At 54.5% G+C, this 26,857-nt stretch overlaps 1 protein-coding gene and 1 long non-coding RNA gene across 2 annotated transcripts; both read right to left on the reverse strand.

The window, feature by feature from the left end:
* Positions 1–7,590: 7,590 nt before the first annotated feature.
* On the reverse strand, positions 7,591–19,343 carry LOC129211578 (uncharacterized). The gene is made up of 8 exons (XR_008578876.1): positions 19,113–19,343; positions 17,332–18,099; positions 16,807–17,104; positions 15,390–16,140; positions 14,424–14,768; positions 12,117–13,027; positions 9,032–9,068; positions 7,591–8,961 (listed from the first exon to the last, which is right to left on the reverse strand). It is a non-coding gene; the product is annotated as an uncharacterized LOC129211578 (long non-coding RNA).
* A 2,006-nt stretch (positions 19,344–21,349) lies between these two features.
* BHLHE40 (basic helix-loop-helix family member e40) lies at positions 21,350–25,477 on the reverse strand. The gene is made up of 5 exons (XM_054838752.1): positions 25,211–25,477; positions 25,029–25,098; positions 24,654–24,761; positions 23,873–23,996; positions 21,350–22,843 (listed from the first exon to the last, which is right to left on the reverse strand). The coding sequence occupies exons 1-5, from the start codon at positions 25,288–25,290 to the stop codon at positions 21,984–21,986; spliced, it is 1,242 nt and encodes a 413-aa protein (XP_054694727.1). The 5' UTR covers positions 25,291–25,477; the 3' UTR covers positions 21,350–21,983.
* Positions 25,478–26,857: the final 1,380 nt, after the last annotated feature.

Below are 26,857 nucleotides of genomic sequence, written 5' to 3' on the forward strand. Positions count from 1 at the left end.
CTGCTGTGCTGGTCGGGTAACTCTGGCTGGTTCTCCTCATTCCCGGCCAAGTTAAGCCCGGTTCTGTACAGAAAAGCCGATAGCAGGTGGAGATTAGGGATCCCCCAACTTCAAACGACAGCAGAATGAGAAGGCAAACCAATGCACGCGTCTGCGTGTTTATTGAAAAGAACAGCAATCGGGGTGATACAGATTTACAAGCTCTAGACATCTTCATTTATGTAATACATTCCGCACTTTCTCTAAACATCTGTCCTCCAGAGCGACGCCACTGAGGATCCCGGTGTTTGTACTATTCACAAATCCGGGTAGTTAAACGGTGACTTTTGCAGTGCGAGGCCAAGGCAGGAGGGACAAGAGCTGAGCAAATGAAGATGTAGCTGAAAAAAAATTGCAAGGAGTCTACGATATGCCCAAGGAATAAGAATATTTCCCTTCACCTCAAGTACAATCTTTTTCCTCAGGATTTCTTATGAAAACTTTTGTGACTCAAATGGATCATCGCCATTAAGAGACATTAATGGATATTAAACAGGATTTGTAGGTTGTCAATAGGTTGGAAAACAGCTACTCTTTGCTCTTGTCTGCAATTGTTTTCAAAACATTTACTAAGAACCTGAGCCACTGCCCAGTGTTGTATGAAGAGTGGAAACAGCGTCAAGGCTCTCTGCCTTGCTTTATTAGCCTGCTGTGCTTCATTAACTCTGCAGCATTTTTCAGGGCACAGGGATCAGGCTGAGGACAACTTCTCTCCCCAGTGAGAGCTGAAGTGCACAGCAGCCTTGGCAAAGCTGGAAACCTCCTGCCTCCGGACGCTCGCCCGCTCCCCGGCTCCTGGGGACCAGCAGCCCCCGCCATGCAGCCTCCGTCACCCCGAAGGCCCGTCCCCCCCACCGCGGTGCCGCACTGGGAGAGGAAGGACCAGCGTGGGTTGGGTTCCATTCCCCCCTCGCTCCTGGCTCACCTACCTGGTTACGGACATCCCAGCTCCAAAGGGAGCAGGGTGGGAAGCAAGTTAAGGAGTTTTATGGAGGCTGAATAATGACGAGAGAGGGACCAGGCAGCTCAGACAGTGCAGAGGAGCACACAAGGAAGCAGTACGATCAGTACCAGGGAATTTTGGCATTTTGGGGTATTGCTCATATTTGCGAAGAGCAGCAAATGGAGCACCGGGTATAACCCAGTGCCAGGAGAAGCTAACAGGCCCTTTCCTTTTTTTCAGAGGAATGCTACAGCTTAGCTAGCCTAGTCCCTGGCTAACAAAAATCACATACAGGAACTACTTTTAAACATGGACAGGCCATGCTATAGTGAATGCGACTGGCATTTCTACTCCTGGATGAAGAGAGAGCAGCGGCGTGTGCAGCTGATGACTTTCGGGCAGCCAAGCGCCAGGCGCACAGCCCTCCTGAGCCTCCCCTGCAGCAGCACGGCTCCGGTCTCCCCTCTAGTGCCTCAAGATCACAGTTCGCCCCAAACACGCCAGAAGAATATATTTCATAGCTGAGACCAACCGTATTTGGAGGTAGAACCAGTCTGTTGCGGAGATGTGGTTCCTGCGAGGCTTGCCTCCGTGTGCCTTCTCAGGCTCTCCTCTGGTTTGCACTCTGCATTGCCAGCACGAATGAGGTAAATGCAGCCGTAATGCACATCGCAAGCAGGGATTTTAGCATGGACATACATAAGAGGACAGATAAAACATGCAAGAAACACATTGGTGTATCCCAGTGCAGTCATCGCTAATCATCGTTATCAACAAAGGTGTCATCTGAAAAGACAGCGGGCACCCTGAGCTGGCACTGCAGTGCAGGGCACTCGTCAGCTTGCTGCGGGAGGCAAAATAACGGGTTGTTGTTTGTATTTCATTCTTTGTCCAAGGACCTGGCAGCCCACAATATCTTTATTAATTATTTGTTTCACAGCTGCACAGGAGAATAATATCTCCAGAAGTCCCTTTCTGACTCTGGTTTGCACTTGTGTATGTTCAAGGTTTCACGGAAGGTGGAAGCTACGCCGAGGCACTGGGATTACAAGAGTCGGCTAAGAGCCGGTCTGCGTGGTCGGTTGCTTCTGTATGTCCATCATTACTTCAGAGATAAAAGCTTCCTGAGGTACACGTCATAGCTCACTGCAAACAGATGTGGAACAGGCAACAGCACATCTTACACAGCAGTCATGTTTTCCATGAAATGATAAATGAATATTTTACTCCTGGGAGCAAATCCAATTTGCTAATTCACCCACTGGAACAAAATAGTGCGAGAGCACTTTTATAGCTGAAAACAACAACATGATGCCCCCTCTCCCTGTATTGCAAAGATATCGCAGACACTTTCTACATGGACTGCAAATTCTGCACAGAGGAAGTCTCTTCTCATTTGTGGCGTGTTTTCAGGCAACAGACTTGTGATTTACTATCAGCTGCTGCCAGAGCCAGCAAACGGGGATGCTGTGTCTGTTCTCCCAAGCCTGGTGAAGCCGCAGAGTATTTCGGGTTCTCATATGTCTGTGTTTGAACACCGTGAATATTTCTCCCAATAAAATCCTGCTGTAACGTGTAGCATAACAAAAGCTGTGTCAGTGTGTCTAAACTCAACGGAATGATAAAACTCATTATGCTAAGTTAATAGTATGTTCTTGGCATTCACCTCAAATTATGGGACTCTCCAAAATGCCTTTTGCTCTGATCAGGAAGGCAGCACTGACCACTGATCTGGGTACATAATTCTGCTGACTGTTCCACGCAGGGTTTCTCCGGCCTTTAGACTTCGACTCTGCTCCCCGTTTCCACCGTCAGCTGTCTGCATAAGCACCCTGGGGATCTTTGCACTCAGTAGTGCGTCAGCACAGAGCACTTACAGCAAAGCAATTACTGATGCCCCGGCTTGCGGGGTATTTCTGGCATCTGAGGAGGACCAGTCTCCAGATGGCCAGGGCAGAGGCAGAGAGCACACAAAAGCAGGACCAGATCATCACTTTCTGTGTCTAGACATTTCCTGGAAGTTCTCTGGAGGTTGGAGGCTGCAAAACACGAGGAGAACCACTGGATTCACCCAGTGATACAATACATCCTTCCAAATATCTTATGAATGGGTACGCAGTTTGTTTGGCATTTGTGTAATTACAAACTGCCTAAATTACCAAAGTTCTGTAATACCATGAAATGGTATATTTCTGTATCCTCAGGTGAAATATAAAAGCTCATAATGTTTGGATAATGAAAGAAAAAATACTCCGTTACTGCTCCTAAGGACAAGAGCTTCAGGTTTTTCCATGCCTGCTCAGGAAAATACCGACATCACGAAAGGTAGTAGGGAGTATTTAATCAGTGTTACATGGTGCCAGATCAGCGCTGACGAGTACGGGGTGGGGGGTGTACGGGGATATTCTGTTTCACCTGGTTACCTCAGGGTTCCAAGTCATCGCACTGAGTGATGTCATTGGGATCCTGCGACCCGATGCCACGTCTGGGTCACCTGCAAAGGGTTCTCCTTTTCCGTCACTGCCAGAAGGAAATTTTCTATATCACACGGCATTATTTTTCTGAGCCGACAGGTAAGAAAAGGAGGGGGACAAATCTACTCTTACAGACCAGTTTCAAACAAGTGCAAAAAAGCAACTGGAATGAGATTGGTGTAAAACAACTGGGGCTGCACGCTAGCGCACCATTGTCTGGCATCAGCGATGCTGGCCACATCAGAAGGTTCCACGCTGCCCTGACCGGCCCTTTATCCGCCTGGCAGCTCCCCCGACCTTGCTGGGAGGGCTGCACTAATTGGCTTCTCTCCGCAGGGCATTACGCGGGAGGAACGCTAAGTACTGCACGCAGAGGAAAAAGCTGTTTCTGTCCTTCTCGGCTGCACAGGCTGCACGGTGAGCTGTGGAGCGTTCGGGAAGGTGCCTGCTGTCAAACCGCACCACTCTGCGGCACCAAAATTAGAAATTTCCCAGCTCCCCAGTGGCAGGGAAGGCGTCTGTGCATGTGCTTTTCCACCCCAAAACATGGCTTTCCTTTGTATCCATAAAAAGCCAACTAATACACTCCTTCCAATTAAGCTGTGATATGAACTGCACTTTGAAAGTTCTTAATCCATTTTATGGTTCATTAACTCAGAAAATTTCATACCCATGGTTAGCCGTATCAAAGAGGATGGAATGCCTGGCACCAATTAGTTCTAATAATGAGCTAAATTGTGCACAGATTTCTGAGTCTGTCAGTATGAGAAAATAGGACAGCTCCTCTCAAAATAGAATATCTTACTGGACGTTTCTTTAATTTGTCTTCAGCTAAAGACTACTCCCACTAGCTGATGCAGACAAAGAAACTAATTGGTTTGATGAGTTACAGAAGCCTGCTGTGCAGCACTTTCCCCTGCTGCTGAGCAAGGAACCACGGCAAAATAATAGTGTCAGTCTTGCTCTGGGATTTTGCATTTCTGCTTGTTCATGGTTTGTACTTTAAGGAGGCAAATACACATGGCCTGTTGGTGCCCTCAGTTCGCTTTCACACTCATTTTTCTTTCAAGAAGGATTGAGCAGGTCATTTGTAAAATGCCTTAGAAAGTGCGGGTGCCTCCCAGGTCAGGCATCCCCCCTTGTCGAGGGAGGCAGAAGCTCTCTGAGCTGGGGAAGCCGAGGAGGACTTGTGCTCACAGCGTGGCCCTGGCCCGGAGCCCTGCGGCGTAGCACCGGCCCGTGGGGTCTGTTTCCAGCTCTGCATTTCCAAGTCCCGCTTAAAATATTAGCAACAGAAACAGAGGCGTACGGCAGCGTATATGAGATATGTGTCACCCTTATGTTACAAATGCTTAAAGGAAAGGATAAGATCAGTGGTCGCTTCTAAAGAGATGGACATTAAAGAACCTGAAGAAGGGAAGGAAGGATTTCACTGTGTCTTCCCCACAGCTTTCCTGAAAAAGAAGCATGTCTATTGTGCTATTATTGCTTGAGCTAAACCAGAAATATTCCTTTGCCATTAAGAGGCAGACACGCCTTGAAAACTAAACCATAACTCTTACTTTCTTAGCAATGTTTGCATGCTGCTTGCATGCCTTTCAGTCCTCCCTCTTTTCTGCAGCCCAGGACAGCATCAAGCCTTCACGGCTCTGAGCAGGAGAGAGGCAGGAGGGCAAGGAGGTGCCGGTGGGGAAGCACAGCCCCACTTCCCAGGGACCCTGGGGCTGCAGGCAGCCGTGACTCCTGCGTGAGCTGAAGCATCTCATTTCCCAGCGTCTCGCCTGTTTGTCTGAGACAGACTGGTATGTCAGAGGCGTGCGTGCTTGGACACTAGGTTTTTCCGAATCCCTGAGAGGACTGCCTATAGGTGAGCCCGGGTGAAAATGCTCGGGCTGTGGTGGCACTGAGATGACCTGGTGTCGGGTTTGCCGGCAGGCATTACCTTTCATGCACCTCCTTTACCTTCCAGTAGTCTAGCAGACTGGAAACGTGGCAGCTACAAGGCTGGCAAGCTGTAAGATTTTCCGTCACTGACAGTGAAAATATAAATTATCAGAGCCGTTTTAGCATTTTGATTTGGTAGATGCTGGCAAACACTTTGCGGTGTGAGCTGCTGCATGCAAGTGATGACCTTCAGGAATGCTGGCGTCTCCCCACGGCGAAGCAGCAGGAGCATGAATCAGCAGAAGGGAGAGGGGAAAAAATGATGGTTAAAAAAGAGCCTGCTGTTAGCAGCAAGTTAAAAAAAGTTTCCTCCAGGTCCTCCAGTCAGATTTATTAGCAGAGACCTTGGCACTTGCACAGACCCCTGCGCAAAAGCTAGGCCCATGCTTGCAGATTTATTGCACAGTCAGGGCCTTCGCCAGCTCAGTCACAGCATTTCACCCTTTCTGTGATTTTGATTTAAAATCCAAAAAAGAAACAAAACCATTCTTCCAGCGCTAAGTCTAAGCACAAACAGTCTCCAAGCGAGCCTCTGAAAGAAGGGCATAGAGCCCTCAGCCTCCAGCTCTGGGCAGCCACGTGTGCTACCAGATTTAGAGGAAGCCAGCACCAAGGGGAAGCCCGTAGCAGGAGGTTTTTAAAGGTCCTTGGCCAGGCCGAGCCATGAGCCGTCCACCCAGGCACCATGCACGTGGGGCCACGGTGGTGAGCCCCCGCCGCCACCACAGTCGCCGGCCCTGCTTGGGGCTACCACGAGCCCTGCGTCCAGCCCTGGGCTGGCGGAGAGGAAAAAAAACCTGAGCTCCAGCATCGGTGCTCGGGGTAGGGGAGCTGCCCGCCCTCGCAGCCCGGTGGGAGAGGGTGCCAGGCCCAGGGGAGCTGCCCTTGTGCCAAACGCCTCCATACAGCCATGCCTAGAAATGACACCCCCCCTCCCTCCCCACTCCCTGCCACTGCTCGCCATGTCTCTTGCTGCCGCCTGTTTCCCTGGAGCGCCGGCTGCCTCCGCCACTGACACGCTGCTCTGTGCCCCACAGCTGCCGGCGGCTGCCTTCCCGGCACGCAGGACAAGAGCTGACCCACCGGGATGGACATTTTCTCCAGGCTGATAGGGCTCCCTACCAGCTGCTTGGCAAGAAACCGTAGACAGCTCCGCAGCACCCTTCCTGACAAATCTAGGAGCCTATGGTTCAGGTTTCCTTGCGTATTAAAGTCCCACCAAGGTGTTCTGCACCTCAGTACCCATCAGCCGTGGCCCCTCAGCACCACCCGGGCTACGAAGCAGCTCCGAATCCAGCAGCAAAGCACCGACCTTGTCTGTGCAATTCTGCTTACCGATCTTCTGGCTGCTGCCAGAGCCTGCCACGTAGTCAGGACCTGCCTGACCCGCGGTATCACCCAGCGCGGGTCCCAGACCCCCCGAGCGGGACGATCCTTTGGGGACACCCAGTGCCCAGCTCCCCTCTCGTGTGCCAGCCGCCGGCATCGCTGCCCCAGCCCCACTCGCCTGTTCCCGCGGTGGGGAGCAGGCTACGCCCGGCACAAGCATCCCAATTTCTGCAGAAAATTTCTGATCGTCCCCAGCAAGAGCCCTCTCATCGCGGCCTGCAGCGGACAAACCCGCAGCTTCAGATTAGGCCGGCTGCCCGCAGTGTCCCCCGCGGCCCCCGGGGCTCACTTCCCTTCTTTGCACATTTATTTACTTTTTTTTCTCACCCCAGTTTTCTCCTTGGCCGGCGGGTGCTCTTCTGCCTTTGCTCGGATTTTCCAGCAGAGGGGGATGCAACCTCACCAAAACTGTGCTCCTCGCCCAAAGCCTTCAGAAATGCCTTAGCCTTCATCCTCACCCTCACCTGCATCCTCACCTCACCCAGCAATGGGCTCCCTGCGCAGCATGGCCCCCCCGGCCTGGCAGAGCCGGCACCCACACCCTGGCGCTCCCTGGGCACATGGGTGCCGCGGGGTCCAGCAAATCTTCTTTTTTATTGCTCATAATAAACCCGAAGCAAGGGATTTGATCTGCAGTAAGCTGTTAATGAGAGCTGAACGGACACAAACAGCGAGGCGATGTCCACATGCCAGCCCCCGCCTCCACCCTGCGAACGCCTTTGGTTTCCCCGGTGTTGTCATGGACAAGGGGAGAGATAATCCTGGGAAGGGGGTGTCGCTTTGAAATGAGGGGAACAGAGGGATGTTTATTCCCAGCCACAGTGGCTGTATAATCTACATCAAGCCCGCAGGACAAGCCGGTCTCATTTAATGCTTTTTAATCGGTGAAATTCAAAGTCCTTCATAAAGCGTCATGCAGTCGGGGAAGCTGAGGCAGAGACGGGAGAGGCGATGTGCCCGAAGGTGGCAGGCAGCAGTCAGGCACAGATCCCAGGCGCTGGGAGCTGCAGTTTCCCTTGCACGCTGCAGACCAGATAGCATGAAGCGATGCGCGAGGAGGTGTGAGATTTTGCTCAGGTATCGCTCCCCGCTGTGGTCCTACAGCATCAGCGTGGAGAAGCTGCCCCCACTCCTGCCTTGCGGTGAGGGAGCGTCCGGCTTGCTCCAGGTGTGAGGGGCAAGTCCCAGGCGACGTCTTTGCCTTCAGTGGGGGAAGAAGCAACACACCTACGCAAACATCCTCACGTGAACCAAGTCAGCTGAGCTGCACTGGCTTACACCAGCCAAATACTTGACTTGTTGCCCCAGCACCTAGTAGGGGTCCTAAACTGAACAGGAGGAACTTTACGTATGTCGATGCTGAAACGGTTTCTTGATCAGGAGCAGAGGAGCAGAAGGGAGCACCCAGCCTGCTCTGCAGTCTCTCTTGCATGGGATTCTGCGTGCTCCGGTTGTCTGTATTGTCCTTTGTCGTCTCCTCTGGAAGTTACGTTCCCCATTGGCATTTTGCGGAGCATGGTTGTCTCAGGAAGCTGAGCACCTCACACGCCATCGTGTCCGAGAGCTGCGCTCCAAGGTTATTTCCTAGCGAATGCTCCTTCTTCCAGCCATCCAGTTATTTTCTCCTTGGCTAAATCATCTGAAAATAGAAATAGTCTGCAGCCATCCTGGTTCTTCCTGCTTTGTATGCATGAGCAGGAAAGGGAATTTAGGATTTTGCTGTAATGCCATACACAAAAGCCTGCTGGAGAGCATCACTTTGATTAGCTCTTATTCTACAACCAAGAAAACAAAAAAGAATAAAAATAAGGGAGAGCCCAGCATGTGGCTTCTGTGCCTTGCTGCTTCAAGGCTCCTCAGAAAATCTGCCCGGTTGCTCAGGGCCCTCATCAATGGCATATTTGTGCATATCCCAATAATTGGTTGGGTTTTATCCTCTTTTAATAATGAGGAAACGAAGTGCAGGAGCGGTGTAATGATTTGCTCAGTGTCACATCAGAAAGCTCTGACTCCATTTGGCAATAAACCAACGCAGTGCCTACCCTTCGGGCCTCCCCTCAGTCATCGCTGTTGCAGGCAGGCAGGCACCTCCGGCATCTCAACGTGCGGTACGGGGCATGGCAAAGCCGAAACAGCTTCATAACTGCAAACAACGCATCCCAGCTTGGAGGTCTGAGATGGAAAAATTTGATTTAGATCTGGGAATTAAATTAGGAAAAGGGATGAAAAAGAAGAAAAATACCTCACATCCAAGCACGCATCTTTGGCAGAATGTGTTGCTGGAAAAAAAAAAATAAAGTTAGGATGTGAATTTTGCAGATAGCTCTGATGTGTGATGGACTGGACTGAACTCCCTGTTCTAAACTCCCTGAACTTTGAGGATTTGATGCAGATCCAGATTTAAAATTTCCATTGGGGCCTTTCTCATTAAAACCAGAAGCAGAAGGATCTCGTGTCCCTACAGAGGCTGTACCAGATACGGATTTGCCCCTTCTCCCTCTGTGTACTGTCCATCCCCCTCTCGATCCTTTTTGTTTATGTGAGTCGTGGCATAAGGCACTAACAAACCAAGCGCTTTTGGTTCTCCCTAGACACAGGGCACTCTGGATTCTGAAAAACTGGGCTACAGAATTCAGCGTGAGTATCTGCATACAGATTTTTTTAATAAACGTAATCCCAAATAAAGCTCATCCGAAGCTGTGGGCACTCACATTTAAAAACACAAGAACATGGGAGAGACAGAATGCAAACGATGCATCCCTTCTTCCCACCCCGCTGGGCGAGCACCCGTCATGAGACTCACAGAGCTTAAATCCCACTGTTACACTTTCCCACCAGACAAATCCTACTTTATTAAACTAAAGTGCAAGGGAATTAGCAAAACCGCCTGTTTCCTTCACGCTATAGGATATATAAGCCACCTAATCCATACGCCAAAGCTCCCACCGCTCCTGAAGCCCCTCAGCTGGGAATTCCCATCAGCAGCTCGCAGTCGCCCTCCTGTCAGCTCGCAAATGCCTTTCCCTTCTGGGGCACGGGAAGCAGGAAAACGCGTGGGCGCCCGCCCGAACGCATCCCCGCAGCTCTCCTTCCACTGCGTCGGGTGATCCCCCACCCGAAGGAGAAACACACGACCTGGGTGCTGGGTCAACAATTAGACGCCAGACTAATTAGTGCTCGGCTTTGCTAGTTAAAAAGACTCGTTTGGTTGAGCTGACCAAATCTTTCGGTCCACCCCGCCACTGGTGGGTCTGATCAGCTGCCCCGGGGAGGAGGGGGGGTCGGCTGCTGGAAGGGGACGGGATCCCCAGCCCACTGCCTGACCTGCCCTTCACCCCCGCCTGGCAGGGGCAGCCCAAAACTCTGATGAAAGAGAAAGGAAGTGCGAGTCACTGTGAAGACGGCGTTTCATTTACATGAGATAAGCGCCTTCATGTAGCAACTAGAAATCCAGGGTAATTGGCGTGGTTGGAGACTGGTGTCTTTTGTTACACGAAGCGTGATGGGCCCCTTCGGAGGGAGCAGAAACCTGCGTTCCTGTGAGCGAATATCGCAGCCTGGAATAGCGATGTGCTACATCCTATTTCTCAGGAGGGAGGAAGGAAGGAAGGACACGTGAAAAGAAAAATAGCAGTAAATGATCCCGCTTCATCATTTTTTTTCCTGTAACCCTTCTGGCCTTACAAACAGGAACTTCATTTTAAACTAAAAATAAAGCATGATGCCTATTTCACAGTTGCAGATGGGTGTTTCCAACTGCGCTGCTAGGTTTCAGCCCCTTTCTATATGTAGCCTGAGCAAGGCATGGTAGGAAAGTGCCTCGCTTTGCATTTGCTATATTTACATATCATCAGTTATCGGGAGAACAGGATGTCCCGGGGGATCTGAAATAGGATACACCACACTCTTCGTCTCCTGGTCAGTTCAGCCTCGGGCCAGGTCCGTATGACTGATACTGTTTGCTTGTCTGCCCGCAGCTCCGGTACCGCCGGCGGTGCCCGGGTGGGTGTTCTCCATCCCCAGCCCGGCTGGCACGTGGGCCGAGCTGCTCTGGCATCCCCAGCCTTCCTCCTGACCGAGCGTGACTCGTGCGGCTGAGGCAGAGGAGGGCTGGGGGGGAGAAGGGAAAGCTATTTCTCTTTCTGCCACACCAGTTTTTGCAAGGGCAGAGGAGATTTATTCTGCCCTCCACACAATCAGGTCTGTATTTTCCTCTGCACTTTGTTTTTCGTGCTAAATCCCCAGCAGCCATCAGAGGCGCTTCAGTACGGGGTGATGGAGTGCAAGCAAGCCATTTCCCAGGCGGAGCGGTGCCGGTGCACCAGCAGTACCCCGGTGCCCCCGGCACGGCTTCCCACAGCCCCACGGGGATCTCGCAGGGCTGCAAAGTGCAGAGTCGGAGCGGTGGGTGGGCAGATGGAGGGGGCGATACCCAGCTCTGTGCTGGGGAGGTCACACTGGCACTACAGACCCCACAAGGCCACGGGCTGGCTCCCTGGAAGCAGGCTGGATGCCCTGCCTACCTTACCACCTTGGATGTGAATGCCTTTCTCACACGTTGGGCGTAGCTGCGAAGTATTGTGCCTTCTGTACATCACTCCACCTTGATTTCAAACCACTTCAGCTTGTGTTTGGGAGTGGTTTCCAAGCATTCAGCTCACCCATATCTTATCCACACTGGTTTCCTTTATGAGCTGCACCCACTGCAGGTCCAGAGCTTTAAATGCAAACCCAAACAAATATGTGGTAGTGCTTCCCATTCCCACTGGGCTGGCCTGGAGTGGGAGTGGAGTGAGTCAGGAGCACCATAAAGGAAAGTGAAATAGATCCACCCTGAGCAGACGATAGGATCAGGGCAGATTAGTAGCTTTGGATCAGATTCAAGGGTCAGCATAAATCTTTAATCTTTGCAAAGTCCTAGAGACTCCCTCCCCTACACTGTCTCACATGCATACACACCAGGCATGACTAAACAGCTCTCTGCGGGGATGGCAGACACTTCAGAAACTCCCGGCTGGTTTTGGTTTGCAAAATAAAACAATAAAGCTGCTCTCTGTTCTGTAAACGTGAGAACTTCCCTATGCAGGCAGATCGCGACTGATGCAAGCCCAGCTCTGGGGATGCTGCCCGGTGTCACGCTGCGGCCGCCGCCCCCGCCAGCAACCGGGGGCTCTTTGCCGACGGGTCCCCTCCAGTTTGCTCTGAGCTCACAGTCAGATTGTAAAACACTCGGCTGCTTGATGCAATCGGGTGAGAGCTAAGTACAATCCCCACCTTGTGCCTTATTAGGTCCCGACAACACGATCTGCCAGGACGTCATTACTTACTGGTCCTCTGTATTTGCTCCCCACTGACGCTGTGCTCAGTGGACATAATCTGGATAGTTCCCAGGTTTCACGTGGAGCTGCAAGTGGTTCGCTCAGGGTAATCGGGGTGGGGGGAACACCGGGCTGCACCGGGAGGGGGCCATCCTGCGGGGCTGCACCCAGCTCCGTGGGGAGCGGAGGGGCTGGAGGAGAGGTGTGTGCCAGCTTTGCACCCAACTGATGCGCTGAGGGAAAGGGGAAAAAATAAATGAGCAAAAAGTCCTGGCCTAGTTTTTGTTTCACTGCACTGGGCTCAGGCTCGAAGGATGTGGTTTGGTGGTCAGTGCGTAAGACAGCAAATGAAAAAAAAATTCCTTTGATTTAATCCAGATCGGGTCTGTGCATGCTCTTCCTGTGGCCATCGGGAAATCACAGGAGGGAAAACTCTGCCCACGCTGCCTGCAGCTGGGTGCTGAGGGACGTGGCGCAGGTCCCGTGGTGGCCCTGTCCTGCTCAGCAGGGTGCTGCATCCCACTGAGCGAGGTCTCCATCCCGGCGCCTGGAGGACTCAGTCCCCACCAGGGCTCCAGGACATCCATCTCCTCGCCATGCGTCATGCCCCATCTCAAGCTTTCTTGATAGATTTATACCAATTCAAGTTACTTTCGCCACCACGCTGCACGCGAAGGGCCAGGCAAGTTCTGAATAAGTGAATATTTGTATATTCCCATAAACATTTTTAAGGGGAAATTGCCTAATGTGTCTTACTAAATGTAAAGCGCAAGCATCTGGCCAAGGGAGCCTGGCGGTGCTGCTGCCGGTGGATGTGTTGGTGCTGCTGCACCTCGCAGCTGTGATCGCTTCAGGAATCCTTTGACTCATCTTCCGAGCGGCTCCAGGATCTGCGCGGAGATCTCGGTCTTGCCGGTCTGCTAAAAAAAAAAAACAAAAACCACCTTTGCCTCACTCCTGGGTTCAAAAAGCTCGTGTTGCAAATACCTCCTGACCTCAAGTGCCCAGGTGTTTGCCAGAGCCCGGCTGCAGCTGGAAAACCCCTCTGTGGTTAATGCCTCACCAGCACGCAGCAGCCAGGGTCCGTGTCATCACATAAGTGCTAGCGCCTGGTTTTGCCGGAGCAGGTGCCTCGCTGGCCACCGGCACGGCGTTCGCACCAGTGGGCCCTGCGAGCCCCAGCGTGCAGCCGCTTGCTGCGGGCACTGGGGACGAGCGTCTGCCACCAGCCCTGGGGACAAGCCTGGGTCACCAGCCATCCCTCGCCCCACGCAAGCTCCCACCCAGCCCCGCACCTGCCCGGCTGCGCCGTCCCCTCGGCCGGCAGCTCTTGTTTGCTTTTCTGGGGCTGCAGAGACACAATGAAAACTTGACATGCTCTGACGTGCAGGAGTGTCATCCCCGGGCTTGTGCCCCACCGAGGCGTTGGGGTATGGCACGGGCTTTGCAGGTCCTCGGGGACCAGGGATGTCACCGAGCGCTGCAGTGCCGGGCTGCTCTGTTACTATGGGGACAAGCATCGCAGGGATGACAGCAATAAATGCAGACAAATCCCCGGCAGCTTTGCTCCGGGCGGCAGCGGGGATCACCGGGGCGCCGTAACCTGCCCTCCCTCCCTGCCCCCTGCCCGGCTCCATGGCTGCCCACCCATTGCAACACCCAGCTCCTCCGTATCTTTTCCCAATCTGCAAGGCTGACGACTCAGAGCTTTACACGCAGTTGTGGTTACACTGGCCCGGAAACGCCTTGCGGCAGAGGCGGTGTGCCCGCTGCCCTGCCCGCTGCCCTGCCCGCTGCCAGGGGTGGGCCACCCCCGCTGCCCGGGGAGCATTCCTGGGGCTGTATGCCGCACGAGGGGCCTTGTGCAAGGCACACGGGCTGCAGGCACGGCATGGCGGGTGATGTGCACGCTCCATGCTCTCTGCTGGCACAGGTTTTGCAGCAGCTGTGTCAGCACGGGATGCAAAGCACCCGGCAGGTTTGCACACGGGAGTGGATTGAGTCAGGCATCACACACTCACTCCTTATTCATTCAGCTACGTGAGCCGCCGGGCAGAGGCTGAATTCTCTGTGACCTTTGGACACTCACTTAAACCATGGGAAGGGTGACGGGCAGCCAGCGGGCAGGAAAAACAGGCAAATGGTTTTCGTGAGATGGCAGTGGATGCTGCCGTCAGAGCCTCCCTCCCAGGGTAGTCCCCGAGCTGGGGCAAGTGCCCTCAGAGGGTAGCAGGGCTGACCACATCCTCTGGCCTTTTGTCCTCCAACACCAAGCGGTGCGGCTCGTGGGACACCTCCGTGCTGGTGGTCACTCACCTGTCCCTCCTGGGGCAAGCCCCGGCTGGTTCTGCAGACCAAAAGCTGGGCTCAGCCCCTTGAGCTGAGCCCCAGCCTGGGGCTCCTGGGGCTCCTGCACCCCTGGACCTGCTTTTGCTCATCAGACACTGCCATCCAGCCAAAGCGAGCAGAGCTGCTCTGAGAGAAACGGGCCCGAGAAGAGACGGAGACCAGCTGTGCTGCAGGGACAGACCCACCGCGCCGCAGCGGAGGCCAGTGACGGCTTTCCCGAGGGCATCGTCTTAGAAAGCGGCGCTTCGGAGGCGAGGTGATTCAAGGGGAAAGCTCTGCAACAGTCATTCTGGGAAGTTTCCATTTGAATTGCTGCAAAGAGCAGTTTTTCCATGATAAACAGATTGCTTCAGTTCCCCGGCAGCACTGGAGGGGTCACCACCACCCCCTCCCTCTGCAGCTTTCCTGCGAAGGGGCCCTGAGTCGACCGTCCTCCACCCAAAGGCTCGGCCGGTGAGCCGGGCGCGTGGTGGGGCTGGGGCCGGGCAGGGTCCCGCTGGGGTCCGCGCTTGCAGCCGCCGCGGTGCCCTGGGGAGCCCTCCCGCATCGCAAGGGGAATTCAGCCGGTACGGCTTTGAGGTCAAACGCTTGTTGGAAATCAAGAACCAGAGAAAACCCCTCCCCAGCCGACACCTGACCAGCGTGCGCAGAGTCAGGGCCTCCTCAACGGCTCCCGTGGCACGCTCGGGCTTTTTAATTTGCGAAATGGGGCTCTGGCGTGCCGGTGGGGTCGGACGCTTTCACTGCACGGGCAACACTCACGGGAACCCCATCCCACCGACGGCAAGCGGAGCCTCCCCGCCTGCCTTGCCCCCCCCCCCCCCAGGTGCGCTCATTCATGGGGGTTGCCCAGGTACGCTCTGGGGCTGCCCAGCACCTCACATTTAACCTGCCCCCCCTGCCCCCAGAGCAGCCACCCCAGCCTTGGCTGACCTTCGGGAGCGTGATACGTCGGCACTGCTGCGGTTGCTGCTCGTACGGCTGTTGCAGCCGCCGTGGAGAAAACACCGCTCGTCTCCTCCCTGGGTAGTCACCGAAACCAGGTCGGGCACCTCGTGTCCCGACCAGCTCCAAGGCAAACATGGAAGCGGCAGAGATCAACGAGGGAGAGGAATCCCACTCCCCGCGCCTCTTTAATCCTAGGGAATAAAGCATACTATGAAGTGAAATCTGGATCCGGCCCAGCGCTCACTGCAGGCAGTGACGGACCTCCCACTGATTTCAATGGGAGCAGGAGCGAGCTGGGGCTTTTAATCAGCACGGTACCAGCAACAGCCACGGCTCGTCAAGCCCCGGCGTTACCCGTGCAGCGCAACGCAGCCAGAATACATCAGAATGCGGTTGCCTGTGCCCATAGGTCACATTTCGTCTCAATTCACACCGATTTCACAACGACACGTGCTAATACCATGTGATAATCATCAGCGACTGCTTCCATTCGGGATGAAATATTACCCCCGCTGCGCATCAATCGATAGCTGAAGTAAAACTCTGCCAGCAGGTTTCCAAACCCCCCGTGCAGCAGGAGGGGAGCGCGGGGAAAGGCCCTGAACACGGGCATAACCTTATTAATAATTCGCCGTCAAGAATAGAAATGAGTTAAATCTTCCATAAGCTGCTCAGCTCCACATTCGTGTTGCATACGTCCTCAGGCAAAAGTGCAAATATGAACTCCGTGCATACCCTGTGACAAGGATAAGTAATATTTCAGGTCTAACTGTTTGCATATTCATCAGTGCTTTCAAAGCAGAATATATCTTTGCCTTTTTCCCAGCTGCCACTAAAAGGAGGCACGCAGCGAGGCTACTGGGAGAGGCTACACGGGAGAAGGGACCGTTGCAATACTTCCAGCCGCGCCACGGGCTGAAGGGAAGATAGAGCTCTATTGCGGAGAGAAAACTCGTTATTCCTTCTTGTGTGACAGCTCTGGTGACGACAGACTGCTGCCACCATTTTTTGCCCTGAGCTCTTGTTCGCAAAACAAAGTGGTGTCCCGTCCTGGGTAACAGGATAAAAAGCAGCGGTCGGGAGAGTAGGTAAAATGGACCTGTGGGGACAAGCCCAAGGCTGCAGACATCTGACCTGGCTCTTCCCCGGGCATTATTTGCACCCCCACAGAATGGGGTTCCCCAGCCGCAGCCCGCTGCAGAGGCAGACGGACACGCACGGGCGCGGGGCAGCGCTGAGCCGGCCAAGGGTCCAGCGTCCTGCGGCAGTCACAGACCTGCCTTAACCAGACCTGCCTTAACCAGACCTGCCTTAACCCGGCCATGCCGGGCAGGATTGCGGCTCCGCGTGGATGTGGAGCGTCGGGTACAAGGAGAGCGGGAGCAACCAGCCCGGGACAGACCTTGTCCAGGTCCCGTTTTCCTGAGGGCAGCAGCGTGTACGAGAGGAGATGGCGGATCCACCTTGTTATTTTGGGGCATTCCTTGGCGTTGCTTCTTGCAATCCAGCCCCGAACTCCTCTGTTTTCCCTCAGCTCTGTGGCGTTACTCAGCCTTGCCCAGTTTTGCAGTTTTTAACGAGGCGTACGCAGTGAGAAGCCCTTCCCAGCCACAGCTTTACTGTTTTGCTGTTTCCAAAGGCGCCGGCTGTAATGGCAATAACTGACTCCACGGAGTGACATGCCCGGAGCAAAAACACACCTGGGAGAGATGTGTAAGAAATTGTTTCAAAATGCCAGGTAGAAATATTACCCTCTATTTCTCAAAATCCCAACACAGGAGCGCGGTGCCCTGGAAGTGTGGGCACTCCCCGCCGCCCTCCATCGCACCCACCATTTCTAACGGTGCGAAGGTACTGCCTGCCTGGCCATCGAGCCCAGGGGTGGTAACGGACGTATTCAGTGTAGGGGCCAATTAGCGGTTTTTACCTGGCCGGCTGCCACTGAGAGGTATTTGGATATTTCTCGAGTGCCATGAAGTGCCTGGAGAAGGGCGATGGGAAAGGTCGGGAGCGCGGAGCTGGGGGGTGCTGCGAGAGCCGCGTCTCCTGGCTCTGGCAGCATGTCAGGGTTACGAAACGTGAATACCCCGTGTCGCACAGCGAGGGTCAGCGTCACCGGCTCCGCTGGCCGTGGTTACGTGACTGGAGCCAGGCAGAGTAATTTTGCCTCCAGCCCTGCGGAGCTCGGCAGCGGTACGCAGCGCTGGCTGGGCTCATCCCGCCTCTGCCCCCGTCTGCCCGGGCATTCCCAGCCCTCTCCTTCCATCCCGAGCATCACACCAAATGTCTAAAGGGAAGAAAGACTTGCTCAAGACCTGCTGCTTTTTCCACGATGAAGCAGCTAAAGCAGAAACAGCAATTATCTGGTTCAGTCTGGTGCTGCTGGCCTGGAACATGCCATGACAACGTGTTTCTTGTTTCAAAGCCTCTTTTGTACTAGGACACAGTTCAAGGGATCTTGCAATGCCTGCATTTGTAAACACGCGGCACTTGCAGCTACACGCTTTGCAGATGAAAGCCAGGGCAGAGCAGAAGGGCACTTCTCCCCGCCATGGCCGTGTCACGGCCGGGGGGAGCGCTCCCCCTCGGCTCGGCGTCTGCAGGCGGACGTGCTGATTCAGGGACTCGGGAGCCCTGGGGCTGGTTAACCATGCGTGGTCCTCAAAAGTCACGGCACGTTCAGAAAAATGGAGTCCTGGAAAAGAAAAAAAAAAAAAAAATCACAGCAAAAAATGTGCGTCACTGCAGATTATTTTAGGCCCTGGTCCATACATAATGCAAATAAGCAGCTCCCGGGGTACATGCCTGTAAAAACCATCCAGTCCCATAGCACTCGGTTATAGGAGCTTTCCAAACAGGTGGTGAAAAGCTAAAATTATGTGTCTCTGTGTCCTCACCAGGGTTAGGAAGGGCCCTCGCTCTCAGGAAGGCTCTTATCCTACCTCCGCAGGGCTGGTATAAAACGGGCCCGAGACATTAAAAAATTCAAGAGCATTTCTTTCCTTTTGAGGCAATCCTGCGCTCGTATTACCCAAACCATGCTCAGCATCTCCACCATCAGAGGATCTGCTCCGAACCGGGCTGCCTCCTCACACTCACTTTTCACTCGTGCTGGCTTTATTTTTATTTTATTTTTTTTTTGCTTTTTCTAAAAAACCGTTGTATCCTCCTCGCCTCACTTCAAGGAGTCGCTCGGGAAGCCCTATTTATGGGTTGAAATGCTGCTGAAAGAGTTATTGCCATGTTATTCAGCTGTTGTGCCAAGCCTGCATGGGGATCGGGTTTCTGCTGAAAGGGTGCCAGGCACGTCTTTTTCCAGGAACCAGCAGCCGTATTTAGCCTCCGGCTGCACATGAAAGACTGCAGTCGGAAACGTGACATTGTGTCAACATTTGAGGCAGGTCAGAGCTGGGTGAGACCATGAAAACAAGTCCGGGGAACTCAGCACACCCCGCCGGCACGGCGCGGCACGGGCTGCCACGACCTGGCGCCATGCCGGGGGTCGGTCCCTCCATCACCTTCCTCCCCGGCTCTGCCAGGCGGGCGACGGCGGCGGTGGGATGGCGGCGGGGAGCCCGGGCAGGGGGCTGCTCGGGGCCCGTGGGGAGGGCATCCCCCACACAGTGCCGCCACGGGCGCAGCCCTGCCCCGCGCTGCCGGCGGGGATGACCGAGGGTGCCGGACCCCGCTCTGCCCCCGAAAACCCACCTGTCCCACTGGCGCCGGGCCAGGGCAGCCAAGAGCATCCCCAGCCCGCGACGAGCCTCCGCTTCCTGCATAAACCTTCTCTCTTCCACTTTGTTTTACGATTTTCTTTTTTTTTTTTTTTTTTTTTCCTCTCTCTGTGACTGAGGATCTGGAGCTTCTGCGAGTCCTCCCACCATACGACAAGGTGGGGCAGAAGATGGAGACCGAAGGGGAGCGGGAGCCGTGGAGAGGAGCCAGAAATCCAGCCGTTAACGAGGCTGTGAACGCTGCTGCGCTGAGCACCAAATGCTGTCCCCAAAACGGGGTTACTTACAGGCGTCTTCAGTAAGATCAATATTTAGCCCTAATTAAAACAAACACAACATAAACATCGGGAGGTATGGAGGCCCCAGATAAAGTAATACGGGCAGCCCTGTATTTTTGTCTAGCGTTACTTAAGCTGACGTTACTTTAAGCTGAGGCTAACCACAGCCCAACAGCGGCCCCCGGGCACCTGCTGCTCCGCCAGCGGGGTCCCGGAGATGCTGCAGCCCAGGACAGAGCACCCGTCCCAGTCAGGGGTTTAACCTCGCACCACGTTTTGAGATTCATCTGCGTTGTGAAAATCTTCAGCTATCCCGCAGAAGCGCCCGTGCCCCATCCGTGCCCTATGCAGGCAGCGCCGATGGGAAACCGAGTCCTTCCACCCACCCCTCCCAGGACAGAGCCCCGCTTCGCCCATCCTTCGCCTGCGGGGAGAGGCGTGGGGTCCCCTCCGTTTTGCATCTGGATAACGGGCAAAGCCTGCGGGAGACGATGGATCCTCCACGGCCAGGGGCTGCCTCCTCCTCCTCCTCCTCTTCTTCTTCTTCTTCCTCCTCCTCCTCCTCTTCTTCCTCCTCCCTGTGGAGCTTGGGGCGGACGGAGCACAACGCAGAACAAGGGGAGAGCAGAAAAGCCAGGCAGGCTCTCCTGGCACCTCACCTGGATCGGGAAGGAGAAAAATCCCCGAAGGTGCCAGGGGAGTTAAAATGAAAAGATACCCCCAGGGACAGGGAAACGGGACCTTCGGGCACCGATGGCCGAGGAGCTGCCAGGGGACCCCCGCTCCTCCCTGCGTGCCGCTCTGCTCCATCGACTGCTGGATCCGACCACACGAAATGACCCTGCTCAAATATTTACAAGCACAGGAGGCAAACCCTTATCTTCCACAGGAAAAGAATTATTTTATTAAGTATTTTTAAACAACTACTTAACATTTACTCAAGATAAAAATATGTACAATATCCCACCTTGAAGAAGGCTCCAAAATATAAACACTGTACCTCTCCCTAGAGAAAAACAAAAAATTCTTCTCTTCAAAAAAAAAAAAAGACAACCCAGAAACAATACATTCATATTTCTCACTTCTTTATGCTCAAGTAGTTATACAAATAGACATCTGAAACGTTTTACCTTTTAATATATTTATATAATATATATATTTATAACAGGATTTTACAAATAAAGGCAACAACTGTATACCAAAAAAAAAAAAAAACCAAAAACCAACAACAAAATAAACGTTAGAACACAATCTGCAATCAAGCATAGTGCATCTCAACAGCTGGTGCAATGGGAGGGCAAAATGAAAATCCATACAACAGGGTTTCTGGACACGAGTTCTCAAAACCAGTAAGAAAAACCCCACCAGCACTGCATTTTGCAGTAAAGTTTTTTTAATTTAAAAAAAAAAAAAAGCCGAATTGGACATGATGTTCCTCTGCGGAGAAAGACCTCCGCAGGCCTAGGATTTAATGGGACAAGTGTCAACACCCTAACCCTCGTTCTTTAATACAGTAATGTGGGCCAGGGTTTGCCAAGGAGACTAAGGAATTTAGATGCTCAAACCCCACGGGGATTAGACTCCTTTGAAAATCCCAGCCTTTTAATTGTTCAAAGGCACTGACAGGGGCACATTCAGCGGGCACCGCGCCGTCGACTTGGGCTGAATTGCTCCCTCCCGCACGAAGCTCTCGACTCGCCCCGCGTCGGGAAGCGGCTGCTCACTGGCTGGGCCCCCCCGACGGGACTCGCCAAACCGTTCTGATTTCCAACGGACCCGGCGAGACTCTACAGCAGCGGCGAGGCAGCGGCCTGGAGTCAGGTGCACCGAGCAAAGTGATCCTTGGGGTATTTTCTCCCCTCCCCAGCCCAAACTAGCAGCTCAAGTTACAGGAAGGGGCGCGTGTTAATTTATTTATTAGATGTACGCCATGTAAAGCTTCCAAGCAGCATCTACGTTTTATTTCTTAAAAAATATATATATATATCAGCAAAGGTGTGGAGAGAAACCCGTCTTAAGTCTACCTGACTGTGCACGACCGAGCGGGGACCGCTGCTCTGCTCCTCCTACGCTTTCGGTGGCATTGCCACCACCGCTCCGCGCGCGGGGCGGCCGCTCAGCCCACGGACTGATGGGGCACCGCATCGCCTCAGCTCAAACTACCGGCAGTGGGGCCGTTGCCTTAAAAGCCCTTATGAAAAGTACCATATTTTTATATTCACAGACCCTAAAACCAAGTCTGCCTAATGGAATATTTTTTCACAGCTTTGCAATATAGTCGCAGCTGACCGAGTCAACTGTTGTTCTGTAGATGCAGAGAGGGAGGAAGGTTAGGGGTAATGCAGAAAACCTTTTTTTTTTTCTTTTGGAAGTAGTTCTGAATCGCTAACCTGGGCACATCCTTCATCCTTCTCCAAGCTACAAGTCAGAGAAAAGGGAATTTAACTTCCCATGCGCAGTGAACCTCATCCCCACACCTCAGTCCAGACAATATATAAAAGTGAAACAGTCTCAAACTGGGGAAAAAAAAAAAAAGAAAAAAAAAGAAAAAAAAAGTCACACTGCACTTAGTCTTTGGTTTCCAAGTTCAAAGGAGGAATCTGCTTCAAAGCTTGAAGCAGAGCTGAGGAGTCGATAGGGGAATGGGCCGGTACAGGAGAAGGGAGTCTCTGGGGCATCAGCAGAGGCGGGGAGATTTTATCGGGGTTCATGAACCCCGTCAGTGCTGCGGCAGAGGCTGGGAGGCTGGGGTACAGGACAGGTACGGACGCCGGGTACCAGCACTTCTCCAGCATGGGCAGGTAGGCTGTTGCGGAGGGTGGGATCAAATAGAAAGGCAGGCACAAGGGAGGCTGGTGAGCGTGGGGGCCCAGGAAGCTGCTGGAAGCACCCATCATGTCGCTGCCAAAAGGGCCCTCGTCCTCCGGCGACTCCAGCCTGCTCCTTTTGGCCGGTGGGTCCTCAGTCTCTTGCTTAATAGAGCTTATTCTCTCCTGGACAGCGTACTTGAGTTCGGTATCCTTTTTGAAATACTGCTGTTCGGATTTGGAGTCACTTTTCTCCAGCTCTCCCCCGTACCCGCTGTCCGTGTCTGTGTCGCTGCCGCTCTGCTCCCCGCTGGAGTGAGCGAATGTCCTCTGGATCACAGGCACGCAGTTTTTCCCGTGTCCCTCCGCTGCTTTGGTCAAGGAGACGGGTTTCTCTTTCAAGTCCACCATTTTAGGAGGGATGTCTCCGGCCATGCGGCCGGCTCCGCCCTGGAGCACCTCGGAGGCCATTCGGTGCAGATGGCTGACCAGCTGGGACGACTTCAGGTCCTTGCCGTTCTCGTGCTTTGCCAGGTATTGCAGCATTTCCTTGGCACACATCTGGAAACCGGATCGAAACATTTCCTGGCTGGAATCAAGGTTTCTTGATGACAGGTCACCTGAGGAAACATTAACAGAAAGAAATTAAAAATTAACAACGTGCTAAATAGTTCCATTACCATCTTCTAGGCAGACTGGAGGTGATATTAAACTTGGGTTACAGCACAGCTAGAGAGGTGAGCTTGATGGTCAACCTGAATTTTGCATACGTTTCCCCGATTTCTGCAGAAGCGTACATTTCTATTTGAACATCCGCCTGTCCGCTTCCACGCGGTAACTTTAAACTGCTTTTTCTAGTTCTGCATTTACTGCGCATGCCACCTCCAACAGGCGCTGAAGCACGGAGCAAAGGAGCGAGTGGAGCTGGTGCCTCCTCTGGGGAACACCCCGGGGAAGGCAGACTGCACCTCCACCTCCAGGCAGAGCTCCTGGAGCGCGGCTGCCCGCCCGCAGCTCCGCCAACCTCAGGCCATTTCGCTTCAGCTTAAAGCTCTATTGCACTCCCTGTGGCTGTCAGAGCAGTGGAAGGCTCTACAGAAAAACTAAATTTTACTTTATCAGATTCACGTGAGTGCCACATGTGAAAACAGAAGGAGGAAGTGCATCTAAAGCATGATAAGCCGATGCACCAGGTCCCCTCTTCGCCTGCAGAACACAGGCTAACTCGTTTATAAAGAGACCTAAAAAGGTGTGTATAAAAAGCAGGTTTATATGTATTTTCAGGAAAAAAAACCAAACCTGAAACAAACAAAACTGGATTTGATCGAAAGCTCATGAACACAAACGGAAAGATTCGAATGGCTTTGGAGAGAACCTCACAGCAAACCTCAGGTTTAAATAAAACTACTTAAAATACAATTTCATTTCAAAGCAACTCCGCAGGGCACTCTACGTTGACCGTATTGAGACACGCATCTTTTTTTGCAAAAGCTCATAAGCAAAGCAAGAGAAAATGCCGGCGATTAAAGGCAAGAACTCCTGCCTCCTCCCTTCTCAGGAACGAAGTGTCACAACTGCGTTTCAAAGACTCCGAGAGAAAGTCCATCAAGCGCACGCAGGTTCTCACACGATACAATTTGAATACTCACCCGCTTGTAAACCATTCTGCAAAGCAATTATTTTCTGCTGCTGCTGCTCAATGAGATTGGTTAGTGCTTTCACATGCTTCAAGGTGAGCTCGAGAACCACAGCCTTCTCCAAGTGACCTAGAGTCTGAAAGCAAAGGGACAGGTTGGCGTCTGCCGCGGGGTCGGCCACCCTCGCAGGAGCCCGACGGGGCTCCCAGCGTTTTCCGAATAACAGAGGAAGGACCGACGCAGTTTGGAGAAAAGGGGTAAAGGCAGAGCCTTGATCCTGAACGGTACAGGACTACAAATGACAGTAGTCCAGGGAAATAAGTTACAGAGCAGGCTGCGGAGAAGGCTATCACGGAATCTCGGGGGTATTTTGGGACCAGCCGCCTGGCTCAGAGACATATTTTATGTGTCGGTTCTGCTGCCCCTGCTGCCACCGTGACCTTCGCACAGGGGAACCGGCCGGGGGCGGGGAGCCGAGTCCCGCCGCGGGTCCCGCAGGAACCCCGCAGCCCGTGGGGCCGCTCCGGGCCCCGCTCCCGGGCAAGTTTGGGATGCGTTTAACAGCCCGCCACGGGCGTGCGGCCCCCACGGGGTGCGGGACGCAAGGGGGGGGGGCGACGGGGGGGACACCGGAAAAAAAGCAACCCAAATCCCCGCTGAAACGGCAGGCAAGGACCCGGCCGCGGAAGAACCGCTGCTGCGGAAGAACCGCTGCCGCGGGCGCCTTTGCTGGAAGGTGCCGGCTCCGTCCAGCCCCGCCGGTGCCCGGGGCCGCCCCGCCGCTCCCACCTACCGTCAGCTTGAGGTGCTCCGGCAGCAGGTCCTTCAGCTGGGCGATGCACTCGTTGATCCTGTCGCGCCTCTTCTTCTCTATCAGCCTGTGAGGCAACTTGTAGGTCTCCTGCAAAGCCGGCGGCGGGTCAGCGCTCCGCGGCTGCGGGGGGGGAAGCGCCGCCGCCGCTCCCCGCGTGTGTGCGGGGGGGGTGTGTGTGTGCGTGTGTGTGTGTGTGCGTGTGTGTGTGCGTGTATCCCCCGCCCCGGCACGGCCGAGCCCTGCGGCCGCACGCCCGCTCCCCCCACCCAGCCCCACGGGGAGCGGCCCGCGGGCAGCCTCCGCCGGGAAAACTTTGGTTCCCAGGGCGGGCTGCCGCGCAGCCCCCCAATTTACCTTATTGTCCTCGCTCCTCTTTAACCCCCTCCTGGGCTTGTAAACTTGGTACATGTGCGCGAAGTCCAGCCTGCACGGGCGAAACGAAAGCAGCGAAATTATCCCTGTCCCCGGGGGCCGCGGCGGGGCCACTCCTCCTCCTCCCCCCGAGCCCGCCGCCGGCCGCCGCCGCCGCCGCTTACCCCGGCACGTCGCCGCTCTCCAGGGCGGGCAGCTTGCCCAGGCAGACGGGCGGGGGCTGCGCGCTGGGGATCCGCTCCATGGCGGTGGGGTGCGGAGCGCTGAGGAGCGGAGCGCGGGGCGGGCGGGCGGCGCTCAGGGCGGGCTGCTCATGCCGCGTCCGCGCCGCTCGGGCTGAGGAGCGGCGGGCGGCGGCGGGCCGGGTTAAATGCGGGCGAGTGGGTGGACGGGAGCGACGTGCGCTACCCTGTGACTGCCGGCACGTCTGGCGGCCGCCGGGGCGGGCGCGCCGGCCCCCCCCCCCCCGTCACATGAGCCTCACGTGTCGGCAGCGCCGCCGCCGCCGCGCAACGTGCCGGGGGGAGGCGGGGCCGCCCCGGGCCGGGCCGGGCTGGGCCGGGCTGCGCTGGGCTGGGCTGGGCTGGGCTCGGCACCCCCGGCCGGAGCAGCGCGGCGGGGGCCTGGCGGCGGTAGCGCTCCCCCCGCAGCCCCTCCTACGGAGATCCTCCGTGTGTCCTGTGCGTGTGTGTGTGTGTGTGTTTCCGTGTGTCCTGTGCGCGTGTGTGTGTGTTCCCCGCCGGCCGGGTCCGGTGTCCCCAGCGGGAGCCAGGAGCTCCCGGGCAGGCGGGAGGGGAATCGGCGCAGCTTCAGCCTTGAAACCGTGCCGGGGTGCGGAACGGGCTGGGACGCTGTTACCGGCGCAGCTGGGGTGGCAGAGGCTGCTGCGTCTGACCGATCTCCTTGCGCAGACCGAATAAAGAGAAACCGCCCCAAAACCGAAAGAGGCACAAGCTCAGACCCCAATGAAACCCGCAGCCTCGGAACTCTGGAAACACGACACAAAGTAACCGAGAGTCCCTGTGAAACGGCTGTAGGTAAATGCCGGTGTCGCACAGGAGTTGAGGACGCTTCGTGCTTCTGCAAAGCATCTGCAATTCTTGGCTGCCAGCTGTTGCAAAACGCTGAGCACGATGATAATGGTGTGTACCTGCCAAAGCAAACCTCTTCTCTTGGAGGGCTATGGTCATTTTCCCTGCCGAATGCTGAACAAGTAGAGGCAAGCTCATCAGATAAAAGGCGCATTTACCAAGATAAGGTAATAGCAGAACTCCAGCACAGAGCCTCTGCTATCGCCTGCGAGAGTCCTGGTCCGCTCCGCATCGGGAGGAATCCGAGGTCAGGAGGTATTACATGAGAGCACACAGAGATTTTACGGGGGCGATGGAGATAGGCCTTGTAAGGCTCATCGCCTCTGAAGGTGCTTGTCATGACCAGGAGGGATCCTAAGGGAAGTCAGAGCCTTGCAGAAGTCTGCTAGGCATAAATGTAAGGTTTATAAAACCCAAAAGCCTCTTTACGAGATTCCAGCTGCATCTCCAGCATAAACAACGCAGTGCTGTATCGATGACACAGAGCTCCAAAAAAGCAGATGCTTGGGTTGTCCCACTCAATACGGTCGTCTCGGTGCTTTCCGTCTGAGCCTGCAGACCTGGCGTTTATGGCCACGATCCGCTCGCCCACCCTGAGGGTCTGCTGTGGTGCTGCAGACCCTGCCCGCCGCGGAGCAGAGGACTTACGGACTGACAGTGGAGCGCTCAGTGGAAATCACAGCTCCAGGCTGTGGACTTCTCAAAGCAGGGACTGTCTTC

This window comes from Grus americana, chromosome 11, assembly GCF_028858705.1.
Source record: "Grus americana isolate bGruAme1 chromosome 11, bGruAme1.mat, whole genome shotgun sequence".
Classification (NCBI taxonomy): domain Eukaryota; kingdom Metazoa; phylum Chordata; class Aves; order Gruiformes; family Gruidae; genus Grus; species Grus americana.